At 56.5% G+C, this 12,590-nt stretch overlaps 1 protein-coding gene and 1 long non-coding RNA gene across 2 annotated transcripts; one reads left to right on the plus strand and one right to left on the minus strand.

Annotated features, from left to right (window-relative positions):
* The first annotated feature begins 695 nt into the window (after nt 1–695).
* On the plus strand, nt 696–12,575 carry GRHPR (glyoxylate and hydroxypyruvate reductase). The gene is made up of 9 exons (XM_019454472.2): nt 696–844; nt 2,445–2,575; nt 3,487–3,559; nt 4,102–4,218; nt 5,952–6,040; nt 7,118–7,222; nt 8,011–8,146; nt 9,767–9,897; nt 12,233–12,575. Exons 1-9 carry the CDS (start codon nt 762–764, stop codon nt 12,352–12,354), a joined length of 987 nt encoding a protein of 328 aa, XP_019310017.1. The 5' UTR covers nt 696–761; the 3' UTR covers nt 12,355–12,575.
* LOC128778616 (uncharacterized) lies at nt 9,248–12,307 on the minus strand. Its single transcript, XR_008424256.1, has 2 exons — nt 12,208–12,307; nt 9,248–11,029 (listed from the first exon to the last, which is right to left on the minus strand). It is a non-coding gene; the product is annotated as an uncharacterized LOC128778616 (long non-coding RNA).
* Nucleotides 12,576–12,590: the final 15 nt, after the last annotated feature.

Genomic DNA, 12,590 nt, shown 5'->3' on the forward strand with positions numbered 1-12,590 from the left:
GAAATGCATCAGGTTTTAAAGAGGCCATGCCTGGACTCACACCGCCCTGGTCCAGCCTCCCGAGTATAGAAGACACAGGCCTGGATCAGAGCTCATCTGTGACCAAAGGCCTCTGCCTGGAACAGTGTGACCATAATGGAAGAGACCTAGCAAGGACAGTCAGGCTCTGGGAATCAGGATGGTCCCTGACTGCATCTCCCTCTCGGGACAGACACACTCCGACAGCTATAGGCATCCTGACAGACATCCACACACACTCACACAGGACTCTCCCCTGGATGCCCCTTTACCCACCCCAACTCCCAACTCCAGACACACCTTCCAGTCCCTGGGCCTCCGCAGCAGTGAGTGCTCAGAGGGAGGCCCTGGGGACCAAGCCCCAAGGCCCGCCAGAACAAGTCCCAGTTCCACCAGGGCTTGGTCATGCACACACAACTTCACGAGGCTCATACTTGGGGGCCCCACAGCTACACCCCATAAAAAGTCACACTGTCACTGCCACTCCCTGAACACTCACAGCCCCCACTGGCGGCCCACCGGGTCCCTTCCCCCACCCCTGCTCGCTGTGCAATCTCCCCCACCTCACCCCTCCTGAGTCCTCTACCCCCACTCCTCCTACCTCCCTGTATCTCCCTCCCCCGCCCGCCCAGGCCCCGCCCCGCCCCCTCCGAGGCCCCGCCCCGTCTCTCGTCAAGTCCCGCTTCCGTCCGGCGGTCCGGCGGTCGGGCGGTCCCGGTCAGCGTCGCGCGGCTGCTAGGTGGATGAACCCAGTGAGACTCATGAAGGTGTTCGTCACCCGCAGGATCCCCCCCGAGGGCTGGGCCGCTCTCGCCCGCGCCGCAGAGTAAGAACCCCTCGCCCCCGCGGCACGCAGAGTCCCCGGGCCGGAGCTGGGGGTGGTGTCGGGGAAGGGGCTGCGGAGCCCGGGACCCCCCCCCCCCCCCACTGGATCTCCAGCACCCCGCACCCAGGGTGACTCAGCGTCTCTAGGCGCGCCCGGGCGGGCTTGGGGCGGCCTCCTGACCCCCCCACTTGTATTTGGTGCGGAGGACCGGGGGCGAGGGGGGTGGGGCAGGGGCCAGGGGGAGCTAGGACCCTGCGCTTGCCGGACTTCCCAAGCTGTGCCGGGCAGGTCCGGTCGTGGAGTTTGGGGAGGCTTAAAGAAAGTTCTCTACGGCCTAGCCTTGTCTGAGCCTGTTGCAGTGACGCTAGACCCTGCAATTCCCATGCACGTGCAGTGCGGGTGAAGGGAAAGGCCTGGGGAGAGGGGAGGCCGCCTGTGACGCAAGATCCAGGCTTTTGAAACTTTACCCTACCAGGGTCAGGGACCTTAGCAGTCACTGGCCTGGTCTCTTTGGACAGTTGGCAGGGGCCTTTCCTGACCCTTAAATTGAAGATTGCATGCCAGTTTTTCAGGTGTTTCCTATGCATAAACTCAATCCTTGCAATACTGTGGAGTTGGTACTGTAATTCCTGTTTTACAGATAAGAAAACTGGGAGAGGTTAAGTGCCTCACCCAAAGTCACACTGCTCTGGTGCGGTGAGCTGGGATTTGAACTCAGCTCTGCCTTACTGTACTCCGTCATACAGGTCTGCCCTGCCAGTGTCAGGCAGGGAGAAGGTGGGACCCAGTGACATGTGAAAATGAGATTTATTTATTTTGTTCAGTGCAACAAAAGCTTTGCTGGGGACCTGTCAAGGACCCAGCACTGAGCAGGAAGGGGGGGGAGGCAGAAGCAACAATGGTGGTAATGGCCGTAGACTGCACAGCTCAGCACTGGGTGCCATGCCCATGGAGAGGAGGGTGAAAGGTGGGCTATGCCAGGGCTTGGCCTGGCAGCAGGGTGTTCTGGGAGGTGCCAGCAGCCCTCCCGTGTCTTGCCATACTTGATGGCTGCACCGAATTAAATGGCAAGGACTGGGAGGCTGGGTAGCACCACTGGGAACACATCCACGGCCCACGAGCTGCCGTGGGAGTGTGCCCTAAAACCCCTCCGCGCTGCATCGCTTTGCTCTTGTCCTTCCTGGCAGAGTACAAGTAGGAGACTTTTCCACTGCATGGATTCCCAGGACAGGACCTTCAAGCCTCACGTGGTGCCGGCCCACCCCACCCCCGCCTCGCCAAGAGGCCGGTGAGGGTGATAAAGCTCTTCCCTGCTTTGAGCTGAGAGCTGTCCCCGTGACTTTCTCCTTTCAGTCTAGGCTCTTGTCAGCCCTCGGTGGCCTCTACTCTGTGACAGCCCTTTACCCTCAGCCACCCTTTGGAGACAGTTCTGAGGGCGCCACACACCTGACCCTGACTCTCCTCGGCCAGCCCCAGGCAGCCCGAGGCCAGAGCGAGCAGAAGGCTCTTTGAAAGGGAGCCGCAGCCCTGGGAGGCCTTTGGGAGCCTGGGGGCCTCTGGGGGCTCCCCTGCTTCTGAGAGGCCTTTCTTTGGTCTTCAGCTGCCAGGTGGAGCACTGGGACTCGGATGAGCCAATCCCCGACAAGGAGCTGGAGCGAGGTGTGGCCGGGGCCCACGGCCTACTCTGTCTCCTCACTGACCGCGTGGACAAGAGGCTCCTGGATGCCGCAGGTGTGTGCACTCTGGGGAGGGTTCCAAGGGTGTGTTGGCCCCGCAGGGGACCCGATCTGCTGCGGCTGGCTTCCCACACAGGTCTGCAGCCACCTCTCTGAGTTCTGAAGGCATTCGCTGCTGTGCTAGGCCAGAGGGAACCGTTGTGTGTGGCTCCCTCTGGCCCAGGCATTGCTCCTCTCCTGGCTGGGACTCAGGGCCCTCATCCAGCCCTGCCACAGCCTTGCTTTACGATCTCGAGAAAGGCCCTGTCCCTTCTGGGCTCATTTGTATCCTGTGGGAGGTACCATCTCAGTGCCAAGCTCCAGCAGGTGCCCAGGATGTGTTAACCCCAGACACAGTTCTCAGCCCTGGGCCAGGTAAATGTCAGCCTATGTAGTTTTGAGGAAAGGTTCAGACTCAGAGGCTGTTGGATGGGAGGAGGCCCTCACGAATCAGTGCTGAGTCAGTCCGTGCCCCAGCTTTTCCCTGCAGCTCTCTGGTGCCCTGCCCTGTGGAGAGGGTGTGAGAGGGTCACACCGCAGCCACTTCTCAGTGGATGCCTCAGAAGTGTCCACAGCAGGGCCCAGGTGTGGTCAGTGGAGACTGGAGGATTCACTGGGGGAACAGTCCAGTGGGTAAGAGTGGAGGCCTTCGTGTCAGAAGCCCCTGGGTAAACCCCAGCTCTGCCACGTGGCAGCTTGTGACTGGGGCAGGCCCCTTCACGTCCCTGAGCCACCACTGAGCAGTCAAGGAGGATTGTCAAATCTGTTGAGTAAGACTGTTCAGAATTTTAAGTAAGGAACCGAGATGTCAGCCTTTCCTCTTATCCTAAGAAAATAATAATAAGCAGATGGCCCTGTGATATCTCCAGTGTTGTGGCTTTGAATCCCGTGAGGAAAGATACAGATGATGCTTTTTCTGCACAACAGGAGCCAATCTCAAAGTCATCAGCACAATGTCCGTGGGCGTTGACCACCTGGCTTTGGACGAAATCAAGAAGCGGTAAACGCAGCTTGCACATTTGGCGGGGGCCGGGGTGAGGGCTGACCCCCAGAGCCGGAAGGGGAGCAGAATATTTATTTGCTCATATCCTTCCAACCCTTCGGTGGGGATATGAGGTGGCCGACGATAAAATCTGTGCATGGAGCACGGGTCAGTTACGATAAGCCCGAATGGTCAGGAACGGCAGGTAACATCCGCGAGGTAGCACCCTTTCTTACTCAGCGTGGTTTTTGACCCTCACAACACCCCCTTGCAGTAGAAGAGGCTGGTATTCTTCCTTCCCTCTTGAGACGAGGAGATTCGGAAAGGCCAAGTAGTTATCTGCCCCAGACTCTGGGCCCTGGTCTTCCATCTTCGTGTCCCTCCCCCAGTGGGAGACCAGGGGAAGGAGGGCTGACCGTTCCTGAGGGCCCGTTTACGACTCGGAGCTTCCCGGTGGGCAGCACAGAAAGGGAGCAGAGCAGCAATTTGGAGATGCCCCAGAGGTAGAAACTGCTGAAGGTGCTTGAGGCCTGTGTTGCCACCAGATCTTTGCTTCATAGTGGCATCCGCGTGGGCTACACCCCAGATGTCCTGACAGACGCCACGGCAGAACTCGCCGTCTCCCTGCTGCTCACCACCTGTCGCCGCTTGCCGGAAGCCATCGAGGAAGTGAGGAAGTGAGTGAACCCCTAAGGGGAAAGTTGGCTCTGCTCAGGAGCTGGTTCCTAAGCACCCAGTGTCACCCAGGCCCCGATGTGGTCCCCGCCCCCAGCCGTGTCCCATCTACCGGAGTGGGGGGGAACAGACTCGGCCAACACCCTGAAGTACAGGGCAGAGCTGAAGAGAAATGTGGGGGAATCGTGGCACGGAAGGGAAATCGTGAGAGGGGAGGATAAGGGAGGGACAGATCAGCTGTGCCTGGTTGGCGAGGAATAGGGGCAGGGGTGTGGATCAGAGGCTTCACACAAGAAGTGGCGTCCTCTTGAGCACTTAGAGGGACAGGTCCACCATCCTTGCTCGTGATGCAGGACTCCCAAAAGCTCTGAAGCTGGAGGTTATTTCATAAGCCTTTTGGTAGCAAAACCTGACTGGACATGACAGGAGGCTGTTAATGATTTTTATTTTTCTCACTCAGTGTAAACATTCATGTTTTTATTTTTTTTTAATTTTTTTAAAGTTTATTTATTGTGAGAGAGAGAGAGCACAAGCAGTGGAGGGGCAGAGAGGGAGAGAGAAAATCCTAAGCAGGCTCCACACTGTCAGCGCAGGGCCGGACGCAGGGCTTGGTCTCACGAATCATGAGATCACGACCTGAGCTGAAATCCAGGGTCAGACGCTTAACCGACTGAGCCACCCAGGCGCCACAACACTCATCATGTTTTGCTGCAGATACACCGATGTGTTTGATCGTGAGCTGAGGGTGTTGTGTAGAATGTTGCACACGCACCAGACAGCCTTTCTGAAAACTGAAAGTTCAAAACCCTGGCCTGAAGGTTTCGGGTCAGGGACTTGTGTCTGCGTGTCCAGAGTTGGGGCAGGCATTCCAGCTGCAGGGAGGCCAGCAGGCATGCAGATGCAGGGCCCCAGGGGTGCAGCTGGGGCGGAGGCAGCAGGCGGCTGAGGAGACACAGTGCTTGCACGTCCCGCTCACATCCTGCTCACATCCTGCTCACCCTACTATCCAGGGAGTCGGCATCTTATCAGAAGTGGCTCAAGGCAGGCGCCATCCCCCTGTACACCCAGGGCAGGGGCGGGGAGCAGCTATGGCTTTACTTTGTGTTGCTTCCCTGGGGTGCTGAGAATTCTGGTTTTGGAATCCCAGCTCCCGAATTTGCAACCTGCTGCTTCTACCTCTGCCCTGGCTGGATGACCTTGGGGCACCCTTTCTGGTCTCAGTTTCTCCATCTGAAAAATGGGACAAGGACTTCTAAGACCCCTTCCAGGCCTTGGATTCTGTGTCCCCAGTGGCTTTATCTTTTTTAAAAAATTTTTCATGTTTATTTAGTTTTGAGAGAGAGAGCATGCACGCACACAAGTATACAAGCAGGGGAGGGGCAGAGGGAGGGGAAGACACAGAATTGGAAGCAGGCTCCAGGCTCTGGGCTGTCAGTGTAGAGCCCGATGTGGGGCTCGAACCCACGAACTGTGAGATCATGACCTGAGCTGAAGCCGGACGCTTAACCGACTGAGCCACCCAGGTGCCCCACCCCCAGTGGCTTTAAAGAAAGAGTCTTTTCGGCTGCTTATCCAAAGTGCTGAGTGGCTATGGGTGTAATTCATGCTACTGTGTGTCCTTTGACCTGGAGAGAAGGATCTTCTCCCCCTGGGGGTTCTGGGTCTGTGAGTTCGCAGTGAGCCCTCATCTTTGCCCAAGGCGGGGTCCTCTTACCCACCCCTCCTCTCCTCACAGCGGTGGCTGGACCTCGTGGAAGCCCCTGTGGATGTGTGGCTATGGACTCACGCAGAGCACTGTCGGCATCATCGGGCTGGGGCGCATAGGTGAGGTTCCCACCTACCCACTTGTCCACTCCAGCAACCTTGGCTTGGTTTGAGTCTTTGGCGCCCTGTGTCTAGAAGTTGACAGTCCTTTGGAAAGGGTGGCCATAACTGGCTGTTCCCAGCGCACTTTGCATTCAGAAGGAACATCTAATGAACAGACACAGATTTGTAAAACACAGGCAAAAACAAAAAACAGAAGAAACAAAAACAGGAGTTTGTTAAGAACTCGCTAGGTGATAGAAGCAAGCTGTAAGCGTCAGGCTTCTGTACGATGACAGCTCCATGCAGAACAGACGAAGGCGACAATGACGACGACGGCGGGGCTGGGGCCTCTAGGAGGGTTTCTTGTGGGACAGCTCGCACTCCCCCAGGCCTGTCTGGAAGGCATTTGACTCATAAAGTTTTAACTCAGGAACCAGACGGTCCAGTGGGCCGAGCTTTACCTGTGAGTCTGCAGACGCGACAGAGCTGTTTTCTTCCAGTGGCTCCTGCTTGGAGAAATCTGGCATGAAGGCTTGTGCTCAGCCAGACAGGCAGCTGTCACTGGTTCTCTGGCATCTGCCTGGCACAGAGGTGAGGGTGAGGATGGAGTTGGAAGAACCCACCAACTTTGGGGCACTTTCTGATTCTGAAAATCCAGCAGCCCAAGTAGCAGCTCATGTAAAGATGTCTTAAAGATTTGGGGCGATTTGGCAGTTGGGCGGTGCCACCGAGAAGTCATAAGAGGTCTTGGGCTATGTTAACAGAAGCAGGGGTCCAGAGGAAGGGAGGGGACCGCTCAGGCCACTCCTGGGATGCCAGGTCCAGTTCTCAGGGAAGGTTAGCAGGGGACCAGGACCATGTGAGGACAGCATAAGCCAGCCACAGCCTCAGAGGAGCTGTGGGGCTGCCTCCAGATCTCTGTCCCCCTGGGGGCAGTGTGGGCTGGCTGGGGGCTGGTTCACGGGGCAGGACCAGTTCATGTGGGGAGCTGATGAAAGGGCCAACCTCCCAGGGGCTCCCTGGCCCTGGAGCTGTTGGGTGCTGCTCCTGCCCTCTCAGGGGTTGGGGACAAGCCAGGACACTCTTTGCCTCCAGGTCAGGCCATCGCTCAACGTCTGAAGCCATTCGGCATCCAGAAATTTCTATACACAGGGCGCCAGCCCCGGCCTCAGGAAGCAGCAGAATTCCAGGCTGAGTTTGGTAAGTATAGCCTTGGTTTCCATAGGAGCCCTATCTGCACCCGTCTGGGGTGGGGGGGGGGGGGGTCTGTCTGTTCCTGTAGTGGCAGCATTTTGGGGGCAGAGTGTGGGAGCTCCAGGTGTGTCTATGTCCTGCGGTGTCCCTCAGGTGCTATCTGATCTGCTTGCCTCTGGACACAGGCCTGATGAGAGAGCACAGGGACTTATCCGGGCCACACAGTGGGTTCTCTTCATACCAGAACTCTCCAGGAACACTTTCAGAGTTCCTTGTCACCACTGGCCATGTCTGGGCCAAGCAGCAGGATGGTGACAGATGTAAGGAATTGCTGGGAACTCTCACTCACGTTTTCTTAATAAACTGGTGAGCCCCGTCCCCCAGCCTGTGTCCGGTGGATGCAGCCCCTTGGCAGGTACATAGCTCGGTGAACAGAGGGCAGTTGGATTTTAGCCATTCCTCACCCCCTTGGCACACTGGGCCTTGAAGGTGGTAAAAGCCAGAGGCACCCAGGTCCCACTGTGTGACCTCGACAAGCTCCTGCCCCTCTCTGGCCTCAGTTTCCCCATCTGTGAGACCAGGGGCTGGATGAATGCTGTAATACACCAGGATCCCACCAGTGGCTGTCGACTTTATACAGTTATCAGAGGTGTTCAGGTAGAGACAAGGCCTTCAGGAAGCTTCTTGGGAGTTCCCAATTCTGGAGAAGGAAGCGAGGACCAGTTCTGGTCTCCCACCCTTCTGCCGTCTCCACCCTGGGACCCAGCGTCTGATGGAGCCCTGCTCTCCCCCAGTGTCCACCCCCAAGCTGGCCGCCGAGTCCGATTTCATCATTGTGGCCTGCTCCTTAACGCCTGCAACCAAGGGACTCTGCAACAAGGACTTCTTCCAGCAGATGAAAAAGACAGCCGTGTTTGTCAACATCAGCAGGTATGCCGGGGCCGTCTAACCTCCCTGGGGCGCCGAGCGAGCCTGGAGAGGGGCTGCCCCTGCTGCTGTGATCCAAGGTTTTCCTCCCCGTAGGCTGTCGATGAGACCACAGGTGCGGCTTGCCACTCCATGAACCAACCCACCAGCCACTCAGAAGTAAGTAAAGGCCACAAGAGAGTGCCCCAGGCTGGGAGGAAGAACAGCATGCTGGTCGGAGCAGGCCTGGCATGCCTGGTTCCCAGCAGCACCCCGAGCCTTGCTCAGGGCTGGGCACAGGTGGTGTTGGTTCAGAGAGTGGAGGCCTGATAGCGGCGAGGAACTAGGTACCCTTGGGCAGCCCGTGTTCTCTACCACAAAGAGTTGGACGTAACGATCTTAACAGCCCTTCAGAGGCTGATCGCCCACAACACGGAGCCTAGGTCTGCCCGTCTGAGGCAGTGATGGTTTGAACCTTTGTGCTTGGGAACATAGACCCAGACCCAGTTTATTGTGGTTCGTCACAGTGTCCCCAGGGTGCCTTCAGGCTACTGGGCATGTGGGGGCAGACCTTCCCTCTCTGTCACTCCATCCCCTTCCCAGATGGTGCCCTTTGAACCTGCTTAAGTCAGGGGCGCCTGGGTGGCTCGGTCGGTTAAGCGTCCGACTTCGGCTCAGGTCATGATCTCACGGTCCGTGAGTTTGAGCCCCGCGTCGGGCTCTGTGCTGACAGCTCAGAGCCTGGAGCCTGTTTCAGATTCTGTGTCTCCCTCTCTCTCTGCCCCTCCCCTGCTCATGCTCTGTCTCTATCTGTCTCAAAAATAAATAAACGTTAAAAAAAAATTTTTTTTTTTTAAATGAACCCGCTTAAGTCAGTTTGGAGGCAAATAAAGGCAAAGGGAGGGCTTTCGTGAGGCCCCCCTCAGGGCTCCCCACTGCAGAGGCCCTGTAATTCTTAACGTTCAGCCACAAAGGAGGTGACCTGGAGGGGAGCGGGACCTGCAGGAACACAGGGCTCATGCTGATGGCTGACAGCGTCCCAGCTTCCATTCACTGAGCACCTGCACGTACCCAATACCACGCGAGGGGCTGCGTTCTTTCTTACTGCACGGACACTGCTTCGTGTGCAGTCTAAGCATCTAGCCTACAATTTCTTTACTTCGGTGGCCCGGTCACGGGGGGAAGGCTGCCCGCATGGGTGGATGTAGTGAGGAGTATCCTTGCGTCTCTGCCCGCAGTAGGCATGTGCCCACCAGCATGCTGCAGTGGTTCTCAGCAGGCGCTCCGGGGGCCAGCCAGATCACAAACACCTGGACGGGGCCCCACAGGAACGCCGATGCCGGGCCCTGTCCCTGCAGCGGTGGGTCAGTACGCACACCTGGGGATGGCTGTGCTCTCCCTGTCTTCCAGAGGAGCGTGACACGCTTGCCCGAGGTCACACGGCTGCAAAGGGATAGGCCTGGGCCTCTCAGTAGTACTGCAGAGACTTACTGTAAGGAAGTGTCTTGTCAGGCTTCCTCCTTTAAACGTCGGTGCCGAGGGTGCCTGGTCAGTGGGAAAATGTGTCCTGTGGGTGGTTCTGCCATAAAGGAGGCCTGGGTGGAGGAAGCTCCAGGGCACCCACGTCACCACTGTCATTCACAGGGGAGACGTGGTGAACCAGGACGACCTGTATCAGGCCTTGGCTGGCGGGCAGATTGCCGCTGCTGGACTGGATGTGACGACCCCAGAACCGCTGCCGACAAACCACCCTCTCCTGACTCTGAAGAACTGTGGTGAGAACGGCGATTTCCCGATGCGAAGTCACGTAGGACCCCAGGAGAGATAGGGGTGGTCTGGAGGTGCTGCGTGCAAAGCCGCCGTGAGCAGTACTGAGCGCAGAGGGACACGCCCCGGACCACGTGTTTTATGCTGCTGGTGACACTGGCACATAGTGACGAGGGGAGGGCCTCTTGGGCATGTGCATCTAGGTCTCTGTCCCTAAAGGAGTGAGTCTAGGTGGTGGGGTGGGGGGTGGACTTGTTGAAAAGAAGGGTGTGACTGCGTGTCTTCCATCCATAGCTTGCGTGGGTAAGACCCGTTACTATACACTGCCGTGACCAGTGCAAGGGTGAGAAACTGAAAGCGTAATTGCAATTCTGATATTTGTAACTCGTGCCAGTCTCTCGGCTCCAAACCTACCCTTGGATATTCTGCTTTCGTGATGCGGCGGCTGGAACGCCACACACCCCGTTTCTGCTGGGCCCGCCAGCCGGGAGGTGGCAGGACCTGGCTTCCTCCTGCCTTCCCGCGTGTCTGTCTCTGCTAGCAGCACGTGGCAATGCTTCCTGGCCAGCAGCGGCCGTCCTTGCGGTGGCCAGCGAATCTGGCTTGCAGTCTTCCCAGCATCGGCTTAGCCGCTGCACTGCCTCAGAGACGCAGGCCACAGAGGTTGAGTGGCAGGGCTAGAGGGGCCCTTCCTTCAGCGTCCTAAGTTTTACACGGTCCCACCCTCTCCCTGTCACCCCGCCCAGGGAGGTCAAGGCTTCTGCAGGTTGCCATCTGGGATACCTTAGTGCGGTGGTTCTTAAATCTCTACATTCCTCAGTCACCTGAAGGGACTGACCGAGCACAGGGTGCTGGGCCAAGGGCTTCTGCTCCAGGAGGTCTGGGGTGGGGCTTAAAAATACGCGCTTCTCATGTGCTCCCACACCAGTGCTCCTTTGAATGGAGGCTCAAAACAGGAGTTAAGGATTTTTAAAAGTTACATTGCACACACATCTAAAATGTGAAAGACACATGTGTGCGTTCTGATAAAAGTCCATCTTCTGCTTGTCCTTCATCTCAGTCAACTAGTGCATAAGCTCAGCCCGTGCAACATTCCTTTCCGAGCCTTTGAAAACTCGACAGGAGTTGGTGCAATGATCTCTAGAAACATAAAAGAGAAGATTTCAGCTGGGCTTTCTCCATGTCCGTCTCCTTGATTTTTGCTGACCATAGGGTTTTCTACATGTTCCATGATCTCTCCAGTCCTCTTGAAAAATCTGATCTCCACTTACATTAGCTTGAGTTAGATTTTGCTTTCTAAGAACCAAAATAATCCAATCCTGCATACCCGCTGAAGTCTTTAGAGATCTCATGTTACTTTTGTTCCTTAGCCTTGATCCTTCACCCTTCCCCATCTTGCTTGTTGTTTCTGTGTATCAGTATCTTTAAAAGTCAAATTGAATTGTGGGTGTATATTAAAAAAAAAATGGGAACCACGCTTTGAGAACTGCTGCCTCAGTGTTCTCTTTTTAGCCTCTCCAGTTCCCTTATACCTGGTTAACATTCTTTATAGTAGGTTCTGTCCAGGTAGCTGGCGTGGATTCTGTCTCCAGACTAATACAGAACCGTGGGGTCTAAGCCAGTCCCTGTCCTTTATTTACATTCTGGAATGGGAACCCAAAGAGAAGGTTCTTAGCTGCTTCCCCACAGGGAATGCTCTCATTATCGTAGCCCTTGGAAACCTGGCCCCGGCATCCACTCCAGGCTAAAAGGAGGAACGTTGGCTGTCATATCTGGGCTGTTGCCCACAGCTGAGACTGTCCCATCCCCGCAAGGCCCGGGAGTTCAGTTCAGTGCCCTGGGTGCTGCTTTTGAAAGGCATTCTTTGAGGACAAGTGACCTCACTTGCTCTGCAGTGGGTGGGGCCAGAGGGAGCCGGTCTGTCCACCGTTTCCTCTTCTAGTTAGTTGTGTACATGAGAAACTGTGTGGCACCACGTTCAGGGGCACGGGTGTGGATGGCCAGTGCTGAAACCCCCAAGCTGAATTGGCACCTCGTTTCACCATCTGATATCTGAAGGGCTGGGTCTGGATAGGCTCCAAGACCCCTTCTGGGTTCAACATCCTCAAATTTAGGATACACATTTCTTGCCACCCTCGCATCTGGGTTTCTGTAGCCTCGAGTCCCTATACCATTACTCCGACAGCCCCACGGGAGTGCAGCACGTGAGAGTAGGCAAATCAAAGACCACTAAGGCAGGTCCTCTCTAGTCTTCTCACTGGCAACCCCTGGTAGGGAAAGCAGAGCCCGCTTTAAGGCTCTTGAAACACCCTTCTTACCTCCCTCTCTTCTGCTCCTTTCCAGTGATCCTACCCCACATTGGCAGTGCCACCTACGGAACCCGAAACACCATGTCCCTGTTGGCAGCTAACAACTTGCTGGCTGGACTGAGAGGGGAGCCGATGCCCAGTGAACTCAAGCTGTAGCCAGACAGGAGTCCCAGAGGGTCAGGAGGCCAGCGGTGCCCTTGGAGTCTGTCAGTGGGCGTAGGCTTCATTTGGGCCCACAGGACGGGAGCCAAGGGAGAAAGTCTGATCTGTTCTGATCCTGCGGAATGAAGACCAGGGCTGACACACGGGCTTGCCACTTTCGTGATTGGAATCGTCTGAGCCAAAAGTATGTGATCCTATTAAATGATGGTCTGAGACACTGTGTGGTCCTG

This window comes from Panthera pardus, unplaced genomic scaffold, assembly GCF_024362965.1.
Source record: "Panthera pardus isolate Hobbes unplaced genomic scaffold, ASM2436296v1 HiC_scaffold_20, whole genome shotgun sequence".
Taxonomy (NCBI): Eukaryota; Metazoa; Chordata; class Mammalia; order Carnivora; family Felidae; genus Panthera; species Panthera pardus.